The 18,933-nt window shown below is 34.7% G+C and overlaps 2 protein-coding genes across 2 annotated transcripts; both read left to right on the top strand.

Moving 5' to 3' along the window:
• Window positions 1-791: 791 nt before the first annotated feature.
• LOC133185531 (glutamate receptor ionotropic, kainate 2-like) lies at window positions 792-12,386 on the top strand. The gene is made up of 15 exons (XM_061320826.1): window positions 792-1,093; window positions 2,841-2,999; window positions 3,183-3,458; window positions 4,929-5,104; window positions 7,142-7,195; window positions 7,292-7,468; window positions 7,786-7,944; window positions 8,244-8,351; window positions 8,780-8,881; window positions 9,902-10,093; window positions 10,291-10,633; window positions 10,742-10,959; window positions 11,197-11,419; window positions 11,581-11,840; window positions 12,015-12,386. Exons 1-15 carry the CDS (start codon window positions 937-939, stop codon window positions 12,201-12,203), a joined length of 2,793 nt encoding a protein of 930 aa, XP_061176810.1. The 5' UTR covers window positions 792-936; the 3' UTR covers window positions 12,204-12,386.
• Window positions 12,387-13,032: 646 nt separating this feature from the next.
• Window positions 13,033-18,037, top strand: LOC133186118 (uncharacterized). Its single transcript, XM_061321391.1, has one exon. It carries the CDS (start codon window positions 13,960-13,962, stop codon window positions 15,778-15,780), a length of 1,821 nt encoding a protein of 606 aa, XP_061177375.1. The 5' UTR covers window positions 13,033-13,959; the 3' UTR covers window positions 15,781-18,037.
• Window positions 18,038-18,933: the final 896 nt, after the last annotated feature.

Raw genomic sequence — 18,933 nt, 5'->3', positions numbered from 1 at the left:
CAGTTGAAAAACTTTGAACTTGGCCTTCAGCTGCCATACGGGGGCATCAGTGTTTCACAAACACATCTCGTTTTTTATAATTGATATCTCTTGTTTATAAAAATAGATTAAGCACATCTGTGTTTGCCATAAAGTTGAGGTGGTTATTTATTGATTATGTCTTGTAAAAATAAACCTTTTGGTTATTAACCTAATACTGTATTTATAAATTTACATTTGGTAGTGCTTTGTCAGTAATAAACAGACTAAAAAACTAAAGGCCGTATGTTCATAACGATTTTGCATCACGTGTGACCTCTGAACTATATTTCCTTGTTTGCTATTACGTCAAAAGACGTACTTAATATAAAAGTTACAATGTCCAGAGAAAGTTAAATGGAAAAACACGAAGTATTTGTTCTGTGAAGAAAGTATGCGAGATTAAATTGAGGATTAATTGTGTTTTTATTATTTTTTTTTAAACTTTTTAATTTATTTTTAAATTTATTTATTTATTTTGTGAGGATGGTAATAAGAAAAAAATTACAACAACATTAACTTTTAATAATTAATTTATATTTATAGTAAATGATTACATTTGTTGAAAACTGACACTATTTTGCACCTTAACATCAGGTAGAAGTATCAATGCTAAAAATAAATTTGTAAGTGCAACTGTTGGATAAGTAGGAAACGATGTTTTGTTGTATATGATTTATCAATGTCTATGCTAATGACTGCACATCTGTAACCAGTAAACAACTACCATACCGAACACGCTCATCGGCAGAGAAAATCCTGGAGAGGTCCCAAAACACAGTCTTTAAAGAACGGGGATCTAACTGCGTGTGATATCTTGTTTTTAATTCTTATTTCTAATCCGATTATTTAAAGATCGGGGTTGATAGTGATTTACCAGACTGATGAATGTTTTTGAGATGTTTGATATTATGATAAATGAGTGATGTTTATGTGAAGTATGCCTGTAACACGCTTGTATTCTCTGTCTTGTTTATGACGATAAACACCAGGATGTACAGAATTGTGTTGCTGATTTTTATTTCTTTGTCCACAGTAGTCACCGGGATTAACACTATACAGCAATTCAGAGTGGGTAGGTATAATCATTGAATTTAATTGATTAAAACCTTATATGCCCCTCACTCTTAAACACTGGATATTATTTTCATAGTTCATTCGAACGCTTCAGATAAAATGCGTGCCTTTGCAATACTTTAAAATAAATAGATAAACCTAATAATCCGCTTTAAAATGCTTTATCAGCGAGAGTTAATTCCTACATAATCAGGAACTAAAGTCATCTAGGTGGTTTAAATCATTAGTTTTAAGAATTACAAAGACATTTCTTTTTCTTCTCTATGTAAACTGGGAATCAAAATATATCTGTCCATCTTTCTGTATCCCAAGGAAGGAGTCGTACTGATATAAAATATACACATTATTTTTGTAGCTACAATACCTGCTTACATTGATACAATAACTATGATTTCTGTATGGCGCACATGATATGTGCTCTTTCTCTACTGGAGATCCACTAATGACTTATGTATATGGGTAATGCACGTGTTTCGTCTTACAGTCAATAGGCACCAGCAACATGTGTTGTTTAACCCTCAGCACGAAAACCCTGCTGCAGCTATCTTTTATATTATGTGTGTTATCCATCAGGAATCAGCTGGTGAAAATTGGAAATCGATTTTTCAGCTGTTTAAAAACGTGCATTATTTTATCATTTATATACAAACAATAAAACAAAATAGTTCCAAAATAAAGATGGATGACGTTCTTAAAGTATCATCTGTTCGGCATTATTGTATAAGGACAGTGTCACAGTGTATAAAAGGGATGTGATAAATGTCATTTGGAAAGAAATGAAAATTTATGGAAAATATACAAACATTGAAATTATTTGCTGCATATGATAAATGCATTATAAAAAAACTGTTTACTACCTATATGATGAAACTCCTCATTTATAGATCATTTATACATGATTCTTAGTGAAATGCAAACATAGTGTCTCACCCAGAGATAAATCCCCAAGCATTTATCAAATAAAAAGACATATCATTTTGAAATAGTTAATGACAAACGAATTAATGAAAACATATCATATTGCGCCAACAACTTCCCATGTTCATCAATTTATTTTGTACACTCACCTCCCATACATGGGATTTCCGGCGTCATGATATGATTATTTTTATGCTTAATTAACAACCAGAATTCAAATTTGTCAAATAAACAAATTATAATAAATTCAACTGTTCTTAGGTTTTTCTTTTAGATTTTATTTATATGCTACAAAAAATATAAAATAAAAATTTTTAACCTAAACACCAATATTACATTATTTTTCACTTCATAAAACATAAAGACTACATTGTAAAACCCTTCGGTCTGCTGTTTCATAATTTGCCGGGCCTGCGGGAAGCTTTCCCCTGCATACGGGGACACGCATTATACATTAACATGCAAGAAAAGACAAACATTTTAAATACAGCACCAAGATCAGGATTGGATCCTATTCCACCTGGGGGTGAATGTAAAGGGATGGGGTGGGTGGATTCAACATCTGTCTATGCTTTTACCCAACAATGCAACAAAACAAAATTACACATTGTCAAAATTAAATATAGGGAAACCATTGTATAAGACATTGTAAATTGTGTAGAGACTCTTGGTGCTCTGAGTTCTCATACAAATGTACATTATACCGGGATTGATGGTTATCCCATTCCCTCCTCCCTTCATGATTGTGCTTTGGAGAAAAAATCCTCTAAATATGTTTCATTTGCATTCCATTGTCTCACATGTATGTGTTGTTTTCTTTCTGTCAGATGGGTTCTTCGGAGACTACAGTATCGGTGCCATTAATATGTTCAAATGGGCGATGAAGGAACTAAATATGGACAGCTTAAAGAACCCGGGGGTGCCCACGGCGAACTTCCTGTCTCAATCAGTGGTTGGCGATGATCCATTTGAGTCGGGAAGGCAAGGTTAAATACATGTACACAGAATGAAATAACATTAACAATTTGTGATTTTCTTTTTGCTTCATTATAATCAGATATAAACACAGTTGTTTTACACATTAAGGTTTATTTATCATACGACTCTACCAATTTGTTTGAACAAAGCTTTTCAAAGTTTTAAAAACAAAATTTTTACTTTGTTTTCAGTATGTGAATCTATACAGAACGGTAGTCGAGTAATCTTTGGTCCATTCAGTAGGGCTTCAGCCAATCACGTTCAGTCAATAGGGCGTAGTCTCCAGATACCAGTAATACAGGCCCACTGGGACCCCCGGGACTTGATTACGAATTCCTTCTCCAGAGATAAAATCCCCTCCTATGTCAATTTGTACCCCAGTTACGCCAACCTTAGTCAGGGGTACCGGTATATCGTCCGGGAATTCCACTGGAAAAATCTTACATTACTCTATGAGGACGACAACGGTGAGAATTTATTAATTGATTGATTATTTGATTGATAGATGGATTCATTCCAGAAAGTGTTCGTTGCGTTAATAATGCAAATGAATGTAAGCAACTATTTATCCTTTCATTATCAACCTACAGTAAACCCAGGTAGGAAAGATCACTATCTTTAAAGGAAACAAGATGTGTTTTTGAAACACTGATGCCCCCGTATGGCAATTTATAGCAAAGGTTAGACTTTCTCAAATGCAAATCAAATATGTTGGTACCCAAAGTAAGGTCTTGTCTCGAGGAATAAACCTGTGAAATATGAAAGCCCTAGCAGCAACCATTGAATAGATATGGAAAAGGTTGAAAAAAAAATTGAAAAGTATGTCAAACATCAAGGTCAGATGGTCAAAATCCATGGTGCCCAAGGAAAGGCCTATTCCCAAGAAATACACAGGTGAAATATGAAAGCTGAAGCACCAATCGTTCAAAAGTTATGACCAAGGTCAAAGTTTTCCAAATGACAGGTCAAACTCCAAGGTCCAAGATGAAAGCCCTACCACCAACCGTTCAAAAGTTATGGCCAAGGTTAAAGTTTTCTAGAAGTAGGTCAAACTCCAAGGTCAAAGGGTCAAAGTTGTTGGTATCCAAAGGAAGGTCTTGTCACAAGGATTAAACATGTGAAGTATGAAAGCCCTAGTATCAATTTTTCAAAAGTTATGGCCAATGTTAAAGTTTGGTAAAATTTTGCAAAACTGGGTAAAACTCCAAGGTCAAGGTCAAAAGGTCAAACATGGTGGTACCCAAAGAAAGGTCTTGTCACAAGGAATACACATGTGAAATATGAAAGCCATAGCTCCAACCAATCAAAAGTTATGGGCAAGTGTAAAGTTTTTGCGGACAAACAGACAGACAGACAGACGGACGGACAGGACAAAAACTATATACCCCTGAATCTTCGATACGGGGGCATAACTAGCAACTTTCAGATTGGAAAGGGGTACCTTTACCACCTTATCAATTTTCACCAAACAGTTTTCAAAATTTCGAACAATTTTGGTTAAAATAAATGTTAAATATACTTGAAGAGGGCTTACTTTGGACAAAGAGCGTACCAAGACAGACAACACATAATTATATATCAACTTCATACTTCAGAAGCGGGTTAAAAACTGACTGAAATGTCACAGTGTTGCGACCACGACAGCAATCGGCAGCCAGCTCGTTTTCTGACAATAGTTTTTAGTCTAATATTTTATTAGTAAAATTGTTGCACGTCTAGAATAAAATTAAAGCATGCTTCTTTTTAACACTAATATATTAAGATCAGATTATTAAGAAGAATGAATATAAAACTTAAGACTATCATTAGCTTTAGAAGTAAATTGCTTTCATCAATGTGCAACCAAAACAAGTATAAACATCTTTGCCATAAAAGATAACCCTCAAATGCCAGAGAGTATAAAAGTGATAATGAAATCTAAGGATAAAATATTACAGGATTAATCCGAGCACAAGAAATAATGAAGTTAGAACCAACAACAGAAGTGTATCTCCGGAAGTTAGAGGATAATCCAGAAAGTTTGTACAGCATGTTTACAGAAATGAAGGACAAAGAAGAGTATAGAGTTGTCCTCGACTGCAAAACCTCCAGCATTGTATCTATATTACATAGGGTAAGATCTCCAATGTCATACCTATATTACACAGGGTAAGATCTCCAATATCATACCTATATTACACGGAGTAAGATCATCTCCAATATCATACCTATATTACACAGGGTAAGATCTCCAATATCATACCTATATTACACAGGGTAAGATCTCCAATATCATACCTATATTACACTGAGTAAGATCTCCAATATCATACCTCTATTACACAGGGTAAGATCTCCAATATCATACCTATATTCCACGGGGTAAGATCTCCAATATCATACCTATATTACACAGCGTAAGATCTCCAATATCATACCTATATTAAACAGCGTAAGATCTCCAATATCATCTTCAGTACCTGTAGAATACAGGGTAACATCTCCAGTTTTATACCTAATAGATTATACAGGGTAACTTCTCCAGTATTGTACCTAAATTATACAGAGTAACATCTTCAGTACCTATAGAATACAGGGTAACATCTCCAGTATTGTACCTATATTACACAGGGTAACATCTCCAGTATTGTACCTATATTACTCAGGGTAACATCTCCAGTATCGTACCTAAATTACTCAGGGTAACATCTCCAGTATCCGACTTCCGTACATATATTACTCAGGGTAACATTTCCAGTATTGTACCTATTACACAGGGCAACATCTCTATTATCCGACTATCGTACCTATATAACATAGGGTAATTAAGATCTACTGTATCGTACCTATATTACACAGGGTAACATCTCCAGTATCTTACCTATATTATACAGGGTAACACCTCCAGTATCGTACCTATATTATACAGGGTAACACCTCCAGTATCTTACCTATATTATACAGGGTAACACCTCCAGTATCGTACCTATAATATACAGGGTAACACCTCCAGTATCGTACCTATATTATACAGGGTAACATCCCCAGTATCTTACCTATATTATACAGGGTAACACCTCCAGTATCGTACCTATATTATACAGGGTAACACCTCCAGTATCGTACCTATATTATACAGGGTAACACCTCCAGTATCGTACCTATATTATACAGGGTAACACCTCCAGTATCGTACCTATATTATACAGGGTAACACCTCCAGTATCGTACCTATATTATACAGGGTAACATCCCCAGTATCTTACCTATATTATACAGGGTAACACCTCCAGTATCGTACCTATATTATACAGGGTAACATCCCCAGTATCTTACCTATATTATACAGGGTAACACCTCCAGTATCGTACCTATATTATACAGGGTAACATCCCCAGTATCTTACCTATATTATACAGGGTAACATCTCCAGTATCTTACCTATATTATACAGGGTAACACCTCCAGTATCGTACCTATATTATACAGGGTAACATCCCCAGTATCTTACCTATATTATACAGGGTAACACCTCCAGTATCGTACCTATATTATACAGGGTAACATCCCCAGTATCTTACCTATATTATACAGGGTAACATCTCCAGTATCTTACCTATATTATACAGGGTAACACCTCCAGTATCGTACCTATATTATACAGGGTAACATCCCCAGTATCTTACCTATATTATACAGGGTAACACCTCCAGTATCGTACCTATATTATACAGGGTAACATCCCCAGTATCTTACCTATATTATACAGGGTAACATCCCCAGTATCGTACCTATATTATACAGGGTAACATCTCCAGTATCGTACCTATAATATACAGGGTGATATCTCCAGTACCTATATAACACAGGGTACCATCTCCAATATCGTTACACAGGGTTAGATATTCAGTATCACACCAGGAAAAATCCCTAGTATTATATCCATATTTCATAGGGTAAGATCTACAGTATCGTACAGGTCTATATTATATAGGGTAAGATCTATTGTATTGTACCTATATCACACATTGAAGATCATAAAAATGGCGAGCGCAAACACCAGAGGTGTAGCTCATATTGTAGGAATTTGAACCACAGAGAATAATTCAGGATCTAGATTAAGTGTTATTTATTCAAGTGTCTGTTTTCAGCATATTTACTCTGTTTGCAGGCATTGCAGTGTAACGCACTGACAGAGAATTTTCACTACTTCATTACAAATTTAGTAAGTATATTTCAATATCCTAAAAGCAACACATAAATAAAGATGAAATGGGTGGAAAACATGTTGAAACATGAATACTGTACATTTTCACTGTAGGACCTCCATATGGTGGACTTGTCACCATTTAAGTATTCAGGAGCCAACATTACCGGGGTTAGTCTTATCAACGTAAATAGTCCAGTTCTTGCGGAAGTCAAGTCTAAATTATTGACGTCATTTCCGGGTAATAAGGATCCCTACTCTCCTTTTTATAATGGACCTCAACAGATCTCAGTGAGTTTTTTTTTAATTGGACAGTGTGTGCCTATTTAAGTAGGCTCTGAACTGGAATTCAATTTTTATCCATATATTTTCGAAGTCGAGAAAGGCAAAAAAAAAACAAAAAAAAAAACAAAAAACAAAAAAAAACAAAAAAAAAAAACAGCGCTATTGAATTCTAATTTGCCTTTTTTCATAGATAAATTATATATACAACGATGTATATACAGTGTAAATTATAAATGTATTTTAAGAGAGACTTGGCTCTAACATACGACAATGTACTTGTATATCTGTTGGAAGTACTGTTTATTTCTAATTTGGTTTTTCAGACAGAGCTAGCTTTTATATACGACAGTGTGCTGTTATTGAGAGAGGCCCTGAACGTGACTCTATCCAGCAAAAAACATTTGAATTTCAGTCAGAGCGTGCGTTGTGACAGGGCGACGCCATGGGAAGATGGACGAGACTTCTATGATTATATCAGATCGGTAGGCCTGGTTAAACACGATAGATTGAAAAGAAATAAAAAAATTCACTTCTTCTTTAGTCCTTAAAGTTTTGAGAATGTTGATCAATTTTACCCTAATAGCACCGTTAAAAAGAGCAAGTGAGATGCTTATATATGAATATATTGGGTACATGCACGTAATTTTCAGGTCCTTAAAGATAACTTAGGAAACTTAGATATAAACCTCTAGGTCCAAGTGTCTCTTGGTACTTTTCTCTCACTATTGTTTATTTTTCAAGACCCTAATTTTCAAAGTTTCGAACAAAATCTCTTTTTCAGATCACACTATTTGACGGTCTAACTGGAATGGTACAATTTGGTCGGTTTGGAGAAAGAAACATGTTTATGCTGAATGTATATCAACTCACCAGGAGTCAACTTAAACGTGTAAGACTTCTCACGTTATAAATAATTTTACAGGATAACTCTTCATATGTAACAGTTTGATAAGTATAGTTGAGAGAAGCTTTTATTTTTCTTATTTTTTTATTTGTTCATTTTTCTTGTATACAATGACGATCTTTCGCCCATTTGCAGTGTTGTTCTATTTCATGACTTGTAAAATTTTGAGTTGATTGCAAATAAGTTAATTAAAAAAATTACAGATCGAAACTAGAAACAGTAGATTTGAGAATGAATTTGGTACAAATATACAGACTTGAAATATTTTTTCATTCCCCCGCAATAGATTTTTTTTTATTAAAAAAAGTGACACGATTTTTTTTGCATATTTCAAAAGTTCTTGAATTTTTTGAAAACTTGTATTTCTGATATATGCAACATAAATGGCTTTTTGGTTTTAAAACTGATTTTAGATCGGGTCCTGGGATCCTGTACAATCCGTTAATATGAAGCTGATACACAGGAACGAAACCCGAATACGAGGCGTCAAGACCTATAAAGTGGCAGTTGTGGTGGTGAGTAGTATAAAGTGATGGTGGTGGAGAGTAGTATAAAGTGGCAGTTGTGGTGGTGAGTAGTATAAAGTGGCAATTGTGGTGGTGAGTAATATAGAGTGATGGTGGTGGTGAGTAGTATAAAGTGGCAGTTGTGGTGGTGAGTAGTATAAAGTGGCAGTTGTGGTGGTGAGTAGTATAGAGTGATGGTGGTGGTGAGTAGTATAAAGGGATGGTGGTGGTGAGTAGTATAAAGTGATGGTGGTGGTGAGTAGTATCAAGTGGCAGTGGTGGTGTGAGTAGTATACAGTGGCAGTGGTCATGAGTAAATTAAAGTGGCATTTATAGTAGTGAGTAGTAGAAAATGGCAGTGGTGGTGGTGAGTACTATAAAGTGACAGTGGTGGCAGTGAGGACTGTAAAGTGATGGTGGTGGCAGTGAGTACTATAAAGTGACAGTGGTGGCAGTGAGGACTATAAAGTGATGGTGGTGGCAGTGAGTACTATAAAGTGACAGTGGTGGTTGTTAGTAGTAAAAAATGGCAATTCTTTTCAGATAATGCGCTCAAACATATCACATATTGTAAACAAACGATAACTACAAGTCATTTAGAGAATATAAACCTTTAATTATGAAAATCTGATATTACGAACTAGATTTTTCTCATTAATTTATGCCCCTGCAATCATTTCTTACTGGATTTCCCAAGCAAATCTAGGTGGTTCGTCTTTGACTCTCCCCCTTCTCCTTTACTAACCTTTTTCAAACTTTATTGAAATTTGTTGATCATATTTTGAGATGTCGTGTGGACAAATAGTCAGGAGTGTAAAGTATAACCTCCATGTATCTTTTTTTTGTAGAGGTAACCAAAGTTACCAAAGCTGTATGACCTCATATAAGCTTGAAAGATTTTTTTCTGTTATAAATGTGCTTCTGTAGTAATAGTTTTACTAATTAGCTGGTTTACTGTAAAGCAAATCAAGCTCCGCATTTCGTGCCGTCTAGATGTAATCTTTATAACTGGATATGATGATTTTCCAGGTAAAGCCCTATGTCATTTTAAAAGACGGTGAATATGAGGGATTTTGTATCGACATAATGGACGCCCTGGCGGAACGACTGAATTTTAAGTACGAGGTCGTTCAACCCCCGGACGGGGAATACGGGAACTGTGAAGAGCTGGCTAATGGTACAATCAAGTGCTGGGGAATGGTCAAGATGTTAGTTGAGAACGTAAGTAAGCAGCGTTAGGACTTTCAAACAGTACATAGGGAGTGTGAAAGGTGCTAGTATGAGGCATATATTAAAAGGCAGAATTTCACCACTTACATTCTTTCCTTCTGCTCAATTTGATACATTAAATGAAACAATATATGATTTATAAATGTATAGATATTAAATTTGATTATTTGAATGTTTTATGACGTTAGAAAGTGGATATGGCAATCACTGGATTTACAATAACACACACAAGAGCGAGATACATAGACTTTACTAAACCGTTTATGAATTTGGGGATCACAGTTCTGTTCCGGAAGCCAAAACCCGACCCTCCGGAACTCATGTCCTTCTTAGCTCCCCTTGACAACACAGTGTGGGCAGGGATTATATCGGTGTTTCTCGGGGTTAGTTTGGTGCTTCTTATTACGGCTCGATTCACGCCCTATGAATGGATTAATCCGCACCCATGTGATCCAACAACAGAGGAAGTGGAAAACCAGTTCACTCCCCTTAGTTCCCTGTGGTACGTGATAGCGGCGCTTATGCAACAGGGTAGGTATTACCAGCATACATTATATTAGAAAAATGCGATCTTTTATTCTTAAACGGAATTTATTTGAAATGATCCTGTTCGATTGGTTTTCTAATTTTGATTTTTAGGTTGTGAGTTGGCCCCTGTGGCGATTTCTACCCGGACATTGGCAGCATGTTGGTGGTTCTTTACACTGATCCTGATCTCGTCCTACACTGCCAATCTAGCTGCCTTTCTGACAGTGGAGAATGTAGTCTCACCAATCGAGAGTGCCGAAGATCTTGCCAGACAGTCTAAGATCAAATACGGAACCACCGAAGGAGGAAGTACGTTAGAGTTCTTCAAGGTCGGTCAGATTACAAAACGTATAGTGAATAGATGTGAAATAATATTAGCTTAAAGATTTATAAAGCAGAAAAGACGAGGATTCTTCCTTTGCTTTCAATGCTTCAGACGTGCAAATGTAACACTCTTGTTTGACAGTTTGATGTGACACGAGTATGAAGCATGTCACTGCTCATTAAAAACCCCAAAAATATTGATGAAATTGAAAGAAAATCTTATAAATTTGTACTTTTCACAGACTTCTAGCAATCCTACATACGTCCAAATGTATAACGTTATGGAGAGTGCAGATCCCCCAGTGTGGGCCAAAATAGAGGAGGGGGAGAGACGAGTCCTACAAGGGGACTACGCCTACTTATCAGAATCATCCTCCATCGAATACCGTGTGGAACGTAACTGTGATTTGATGCAGGTCGGGAACTGGCTGGATTCCAAAGGATACGGGATCGGCCTTCCAAAGGGTGTCGTACAAAATTTTTATTTTAGCTCTTAATTGTTGTCCTATGGGCGATTCCTTGGAAAAATAATTGTTACGTGAAAGATAATTTCATCGTTTTATGTAAAAAGTATTACCGAGAGAGTCAGTGCATGCAATTTATAGATTTTTAAATCCCATTTCCAGGTTCAGAATTAACAGACAGAGTATCAAGGGAGATAATAAAACTCCAAGAAGAGCAGAAAATTCAAAGTATGTATGACAAGTGGTGGAAACAGAAGAAAGCTGTAGATTGCTCAGGGGGGACGACGAAAACGACAAATCCACTTACCATGGAGAACGTTGGTGGGATATTCCTCGTGCTGATTATAGGAACGTTTTGTGGACTGATTGTAGCCCTTGGAGAATTCCTGTGGATAGCACGGCAAAATGCCAGGAAATACAATGTAATTTTAAATCACTGTTTTCTGAGGCATATATATAAGCACATTATCAAAAATTAAGTAATAATATTTCAAATTTAATTATTCCAAATAATTTTTTTTAACATAAATGCACTAATATCCTACTGAATTGTTCTTAAACAGAGTATAATGAATTAAGGTAAAGATCTTTTACAGTCTCCATGGCGGTCGGAAATTTGTAAGGAGTTTCGATTTGAATGGAAATGTGGACGGGCTTTCCATAAGTCTGACTCTAGTGTGGCAGAAAATGGACTCCAAAGCATCCCACTTACTAAGAGCTACCCAAAAGCAAATGGTGGGCAAGATATTGCATATGACAGAGGGAAAGGCGAAGACGTCACGTGACGTCAGTAAAAAGACATCTCATCTAACAACACTCATTGGATATCTTGCATGTCATTCATATTTCATCGTTTTTTAAAATTTATTAATTGTGTAAAGGGTTGATTTTTTTATCGTTAATTTATTGTTCAATATTATGTGATGTATGAATGTTGATTGACTAATTGAAATATTTTGAATTGAAAATTACAATTTTGTTTTTGTTTGGTTCAATGAGTAGTAAGTACCACTTGCATTTTCGCCGTATGCTTCTACAAAATGAAACTATTTTTCATTTCTTTAAAGTTTCATTGCACACCGTTTATAAGTTTTTGAGATATATTTCGGAAATGTATTGGATTTTTAAATAAAACCGAAAATTTTCAGCATTCAATGCGTTATCCAGATCTGACTCGGTATATTTATTTTTTCTCTTTTCTCGACTAAAGCTCATTAAAATCTCATCACAATTCACTTAAAAGGTAAAACAAACAGACAGACACGGGTAAAAATCGCTATAACCTCCCTGTTTGAGTTTAAAAATAGAAATAAAAAAAAAAATAAACGAAAATGGCATTCGTATCGTGTATCCTGGATCCCACTCCAATTTTATTATTATTTATAAAGCTCATTCAGATATGTTAAAAAAAAATAATTAATTAATATTACAACAATTTATAAATAAATTACTGTCAGGTACAAGTAATAGACAGATAAAGATGAAAAAATAATTTTCTTTTAACTTTTTGTACAGTATTAAAATAAAGTTTAAAATAAATTAAACGTTGTAGATATCCAAATTACATAATACATATACATAAATTTAACTAAATGAATAAAAAAAATATGAAGCTCTCACTTAAAAAAAAAACATGCAGAATTTCTATTCATAAATAAATGTAGTTGAAATAGATCGGACAAGAAGAGAAAAGTAAAGGGAAATTCCACCTCTGTAAATCACATGTATCGAATTCCATAGGAAGATATTCAAGTGATTTTTTGTTTTCTGTTCAGAAGCTTTTTTTCTTTTATACGGAAATTGCCTTGTCGTGTAATTACTGACAGAAAGATAAGCCTTTGTAAAGAATTTTGAAACAGCTCATGTATTGGTTTCCATTGAAAGGAATTCATTATAATGTATTCTGTCGAAACAATCGTTGAGTGTTGATAAATACAGTGACGAATCACAATTAAAAAATGTTCCATAGCCAATAACAATTAAGATAATAATCATACCTATATATTCTAAAGAAACTGAAACAATGTCCCGATTTACGTCACATAACAGTAATTAGAATATGAACAAACTTTTTAATTTACAATTGAAGGAAAAAGTAGACGGAAGTCTTTTGGATATAAAACTTCCGATGCCATTTTATGTCGCCATTTTTACCGATTGCGCACATAAGATAAAAAGTGTGAAGAGAATGGCACATAGCTTAAATTGAAATCATTTTATACAATGAAAAATTTAGTAGTTGCAGTCATTCTACAGATTTTTTTCACTTTTTCCGGAGCAAATGTTCCGTATTTTCATAGCTGGAAGTCGGAATATGGACCCGAAAAGCCAAACGTTCTCTGTCCAGATTTTTGCTTCCTCCAAGATAAACAGGAATATGACCATTGCTGTGCATGTAAGGGAGAACCGATCTGGCAACTTGACTCGAATCGTAGTTATCTTCCGTTGTTTGTTGAGTACGTGAATTCGTTTGGAAGATCACGCATTGCTGGAAATGACTCGTCCTCTTCATTCCATTGACTGGTTCATGAATATGGTATAATGAGCTGGTTACCAGTCAACTTGTGTGAATATAGCAACACCCTGGTTACTCTTAAGCTGAAAGGAAATAGAATACAAAGTATTGAAGGAATTAATTGCATGAATTTTCTTGACTTATTAGATTTAAGTGAGAATTCAATTTCAGCCATATCCAATGAAACATTTTCTGGTATGCCTAACCTGCGTATTCTGCTTCTGACTAATACGAACATAAAAACTATCGAATCAACCACTTTCAACACCGATGGTACAGAGATTTTTGTCACAGATTTATCAAACAATACTTTCTTATCTTATGATGTATCTAATGCCTACTTTAAGCGTAGGGCATTTTGTAACATAACATTGGCAGGGTGTGATATAACATTTGTGAAAAAAGAAGAAATACATTTACAAACAGGGGTACAATATGGCGGAGGAGAGGTAGTATGTGATAATTGTGCCATTAATCAACATCCAGTTCAGTTACTGTTTGGATCTAGTGTAAGTTCGCTTCGAAATATGTATAAGTATGATTTCATTGGCTTGTTTAAGTTTGATGAGCTTAACCTTCCTTGTGATTGTAATTTAGGAGCTCTACTGTTAGGAGATATGGAGGTCTTCAAAACGTTTTATTACATACCACACGACGGCTTGTATACATGTTCATCTCCGGAGCATCTGAAGAATTTCAATGTTTTGAATGTATTTAATGACTCGTCGTTATTGGACATGTTCGTTTGCCATAAAGAAAAATTTTGTCCGTCTTCCTGTTCGTGTATAGAACAACCTAGTCGATATCGGATGATTGTGGACTGTTCGAATCAAAATCTCACAAGTCTTCCATCATATCTTCCTGAAACTATTTACAACATAGAACTGAACTGCAGCAACAACGCGATTAAAGAAGTAGAGCCCGTCAACTATCTCAAAAACATCACTGTCGTAGACTTATCCGGGAATCAAGTCACAGAGATATCTGACAAAGTTCTTTCCAGGCTGAAAATCCTGGAAAAGATGCATCTTACAGACCATAATCTCTTAAAACTCACACGAGGATTTGCAGATATCGATGCAAGTAAGGTCTGGTTTGGGCAAAATAGTGTTCCCTGCAGCTGTCAGGAAAAATGGATCAAGGCCTGGAGATTAGGGTCACAGGTCAATAGTTCAAATCCTCTACTGTGTCAAACAGATTCGCATGGCATTCTTCGTGCTGAGGAAGCGTTTGACAGTTGTACAGAAAATGAATTTAACGAAACTCTTTATGCATTGTTTCTTATTCCAGCTACATTTTTAATCGCTTTATTTATAGCCAAAGTCTTCAGATTTGATGCTATCATGATAAGAAGTCGTTTCGCAAAACGTAACAACGTACATTATTGCTATGATGTTTATTTTGTTTTTAACGATACAAAAACAGATATTATTAAATATGCTCTTGACATCTTTCGGCATCTTGAACACAAAGGGTATAACTGTTTTGTTCCACCAATTCATGAAGAGTTCGGTGATGTTCGAGAAGTCCAACTGTATGAGTATATGAAGAAAAGCCGTTCAGTATTGGCAATATTGTCAATGCCGAACGATGGTGACGACATGAATGAATTGCGGAGTATGAACCACGCATGGAGTCTCTTCTCTGAAAATAAAATTGAAAATATTATTGCAGTCGTCTTTGAAGGAAAACTTGCATACCACAAGAAACGCTTTCCGTTTTTAGGAGCTTTAAACAGGTTTAAACGTGTTTTTAAAGTTAACAGCCGGAAATACAGAGTTAAACAAAAAGTTACAGAGGCACTTAGAACTGGTACCATGTCCAACAGAACAGCACAAATCAAATAAAGTCAACGCTTTACAAAACGTTTACTTCTAGGTCATTGAAGTTAAAGAGGATGGAAAAAGCCATTTATAAGATGGGTGAAATTTTTCAGTAGTTAGCATGTCACTCAAGATAGGGTAGTTCACATTCCTGTCTATCAAAAGTTCAAAGTACACAAACATTTAAAATTACAGTGTATTTTTTAACGTTTATTTTTCATCATTTTATGATGAAAAGAAAAATGATTAGTACAAGTATATGTGTCAGAAAAGAATAAATATGGCCTATGAACTATACTAAAATGTATTCATGATGTTAAGGAGATTCCAAGTCCCAAAGCCATATTTTTTTCTGTAAATATTAGCATGCTTATTAGATAGTAGAAATGTGTGAAACATTTTCAAGAGAAATTTTTTTTTTAAAATTCTTCACGAGTTTAAATGTTGTATTTTAACACTCTGCAGAGCTAGATAAGGAAAAGGGGATTGTAAACTTCAAAGTTCCTCAATGAACTTTAATTGTTTAAAAGATTTTTTTTTTCAAATTGATTTGATTCTGAAATTCCACAATTTGTGCTGAATATTGGAGAAAATAAACATAATTTAAAAAGTATATCAAAGAAACTCATTACATATCAATTATATTTTTGTACAGTGTAATGTCTTTGGATAGCACCCTCGCTTCTTCAGACCGTCGTTTCTCAATACACTGGGAAATTGAAGCATGAAAAATTACACGATTTGATATGATAATCTGAGACTGATATTAATCTCGACACACAGTCTGACAGTCTTATGACACAGGTACTGCAACACCTGTTGCACCAGCTGTTTGTTGTAGGGAAGAATATACACGTCCCGTTCAAAACATCAACAAGAATGGTCCAATTAAGAAATATTCAGGAAAATTGTTTGAGGATAGGCACAATTTCTGAATTGAAAACGTAAAATTTGCTAACTCTAACGACTTGTCTAGATTAAAAATCAAAGTACTCAGAAGTACAGAGAGCGGGGCTCATTTATGGATCAGTGACCAGTACCGTTTTACTTGAAACATAATTTAATAATAGCTATTTAAGACGTTCAGAAATATTATTTAGCGATAAATTATTTTCATATGCATTTAAAAAGTTTTTAAAATACAGGAAAAATAGGTTTTTTTTAAATCAATTTTGTATACCTGGTAACAATGTATAACCTCAGCGGCAGGATATCGGATTATATTACCCACATTTGATTTAATTGGAACAACGTTCTCCAGATTATTTTGCTCGAAATTTTGAACTAACTATTCGCAATACTATTGTCATCTGTGATTATTATTCCTTCAAAGTTATTCTTTTTTTAATTTTTATTTAAGGACCCTCTCTACACCAGTGCAAAATGTTTTTTGGACATCGAGAAAATTACATTGAATAAAGGTGTAAATATTGAGCTTATCTATTTAAAGTTAAATATATCGTGCGTGGCATTTACCCCCAGGAAAAATGTTCAAACACAACACAGTATCAGTGATCAGCAATCACTGTTGTTTACTTCCATGAAGAAAATACATGTAAATAACATGTTCAATTAATTTATCTTGGCCTTTTAAAATGTTAAGAATATATGTATTGATTACAAATTGAGTAATATACTGTGAATTTCTATTTATTGGAATTTAGATCTAAGGGCAGATCACTCTAATTGCAGAAAAATACCATTGAATCGGAACTCTTTAGTGTGCAATGTAGAGAGGGTTCTTAATATGCTAAATATCACAATATCCACCTAACAAGGTCGAATGCTTGACATGCTAACAAGAGCACATTTACTGAATTGTAGATCTGGTATTTCATTGTTCAAAATGAACTACATTTAAGTTACTATTGTCTTCCTAAATGATTTTATTTAAGGAATTAATTTAATGGCTTCCCAATTTATAAGGTTTCAACTGGGTTTGGGCTGTTTACGCTCTATAAACTGCGAAGCGGTTTATGAAAAAGCGTTAAACTGCCCCAACCCACCGTATGAATTGGTTAGCTATTAAATTCGTACCTTATAATTTAATTTTCATTTAGTGTAAAAAAGATGATTGCCCAAAGAATTGACCGCAGATTGTACAAAATCTAAATGTAAATTCGGGTGGATCGATACGTTTTTGACGCAAGTGATTGTGATGTAGGCAACCCAATTTATCAAATCAAATACCGTGTTATAACTATAATTATATCATTCTTTATTAATGTACAATGTAATTGTGTTTTTGCTTTTTGATACTGTATAAAATTAGATGATTGTATACTTTATGACAATAAAGTCGCAAGAATCAATAAAGAATTGCTAACAAATATGTAGCTCTAACAGTTCTTATCACTTTATTTAGATTATAAAACATTTCGCACTTTTTTTTTCCCAAATGGACACATAGATTTCTGACAGACTCACTTATTCTATACGGATATAAAATTTGAACGATAAATATGCCACTTTTTTTTTTTTTTTTTTTTTTTTTTTTTTTTTTTTACAAATAACTTGTAGTTCAGGGCATGGCTTAAAAATATACTGAGTTTATACAGATTTAGACTGTTCACATAGTTCTAGCAAACCCACATACGCCAAATGTACAATGTAATAAATAGGGTAGGTCGCCATGTTTTGCCCAAAAACAGATTAAGGGGAAAACGATTTTTTTTCAAGGGTACTACGCCTACTTATCAGAATAAAATACATCAAAACCGCTTGGCAACTTTGTTTCAGAGGAACTTAGACGCCGCCGGTTAGTTTTGTGTGACGAAATTCACAGAATAAAAGTTCTAACGTTTTTTCAATACTAATTTCAGCCCTATCAGTTCACAGTGAGGCAATATCTTAATAAAAGGTGTCGAATCACATTCTTTGTTTTGTTTTGTAAAAATGGTCGAACTACAAGAAAAAGAGAGATCAATTTACCTCCGAAGCGAATGCAAACAGTCTCTCCAACGCATATCCAGAAATCCCGATAACAAAACCCTTTTCATATCATTTGGATATGAGTTAGAGCGATTGGTGGCCGTGTCAGAGTAGCCCTCCATCGAATACTGCGAGGAATGTATATGTGATTTCATGCAAAATGACAATTGGTTTGACTCAAAGGAAAGGGGATGGGTCTTCCAATGGGTGAAGTGGATTCTTAGGCAAAACACTTCGTTCTCTCGG

This window comes from Saccostrea echinata, unplaced genomic scaffold, assembly GCF_033153115.1.
Source record: "Saccostrea echinata isolate AGI-Se365-2 ecotype Australia unplaced genomic scaffold, CSIRO_AGI_Sech_v1 ptg000012l, whole genome shotgun sequence".
Classification (NCBI taxonomy): Eukaryota; Metazoa; Mollusca; class Bivalvia; order Ostreida; family Ostreidae; genus Saccostrea; species Saccostrea echinata.
This window is presented reverse-complemented; position numbering and strand designations above follow the sequence as displayed.

Coding starts and splice junctions, on each gene's coding strand:
- LOC133185531 (XM_061320826.1), top strand. CDS start 937: ATGAGTGATGTTTATGTGAAGTATGCCTGTAACACGCTTGTATTCTCT. Junction 3,000..3,182: donor ATTTGAGTCGGGAAGGCAAG/GTTAAATACATG, acceptor CTTTGTTTTCAG/TATGTGAATCTATACAGAAC. Junction 11,420..11,580: donor CGGGATCGGCCTTCCAAAGG/GTGTCGTACAAA, acceptor TCCCATTTCCAG/GTTCAGAATTAACAGACAGA.
- LOC133186118 (XM_061321391.1), top strand. CDS start 13,960: ATGAGCTGGTTACCAGTCAACTTGTGTGAATATAGCAACACCCTGGTT.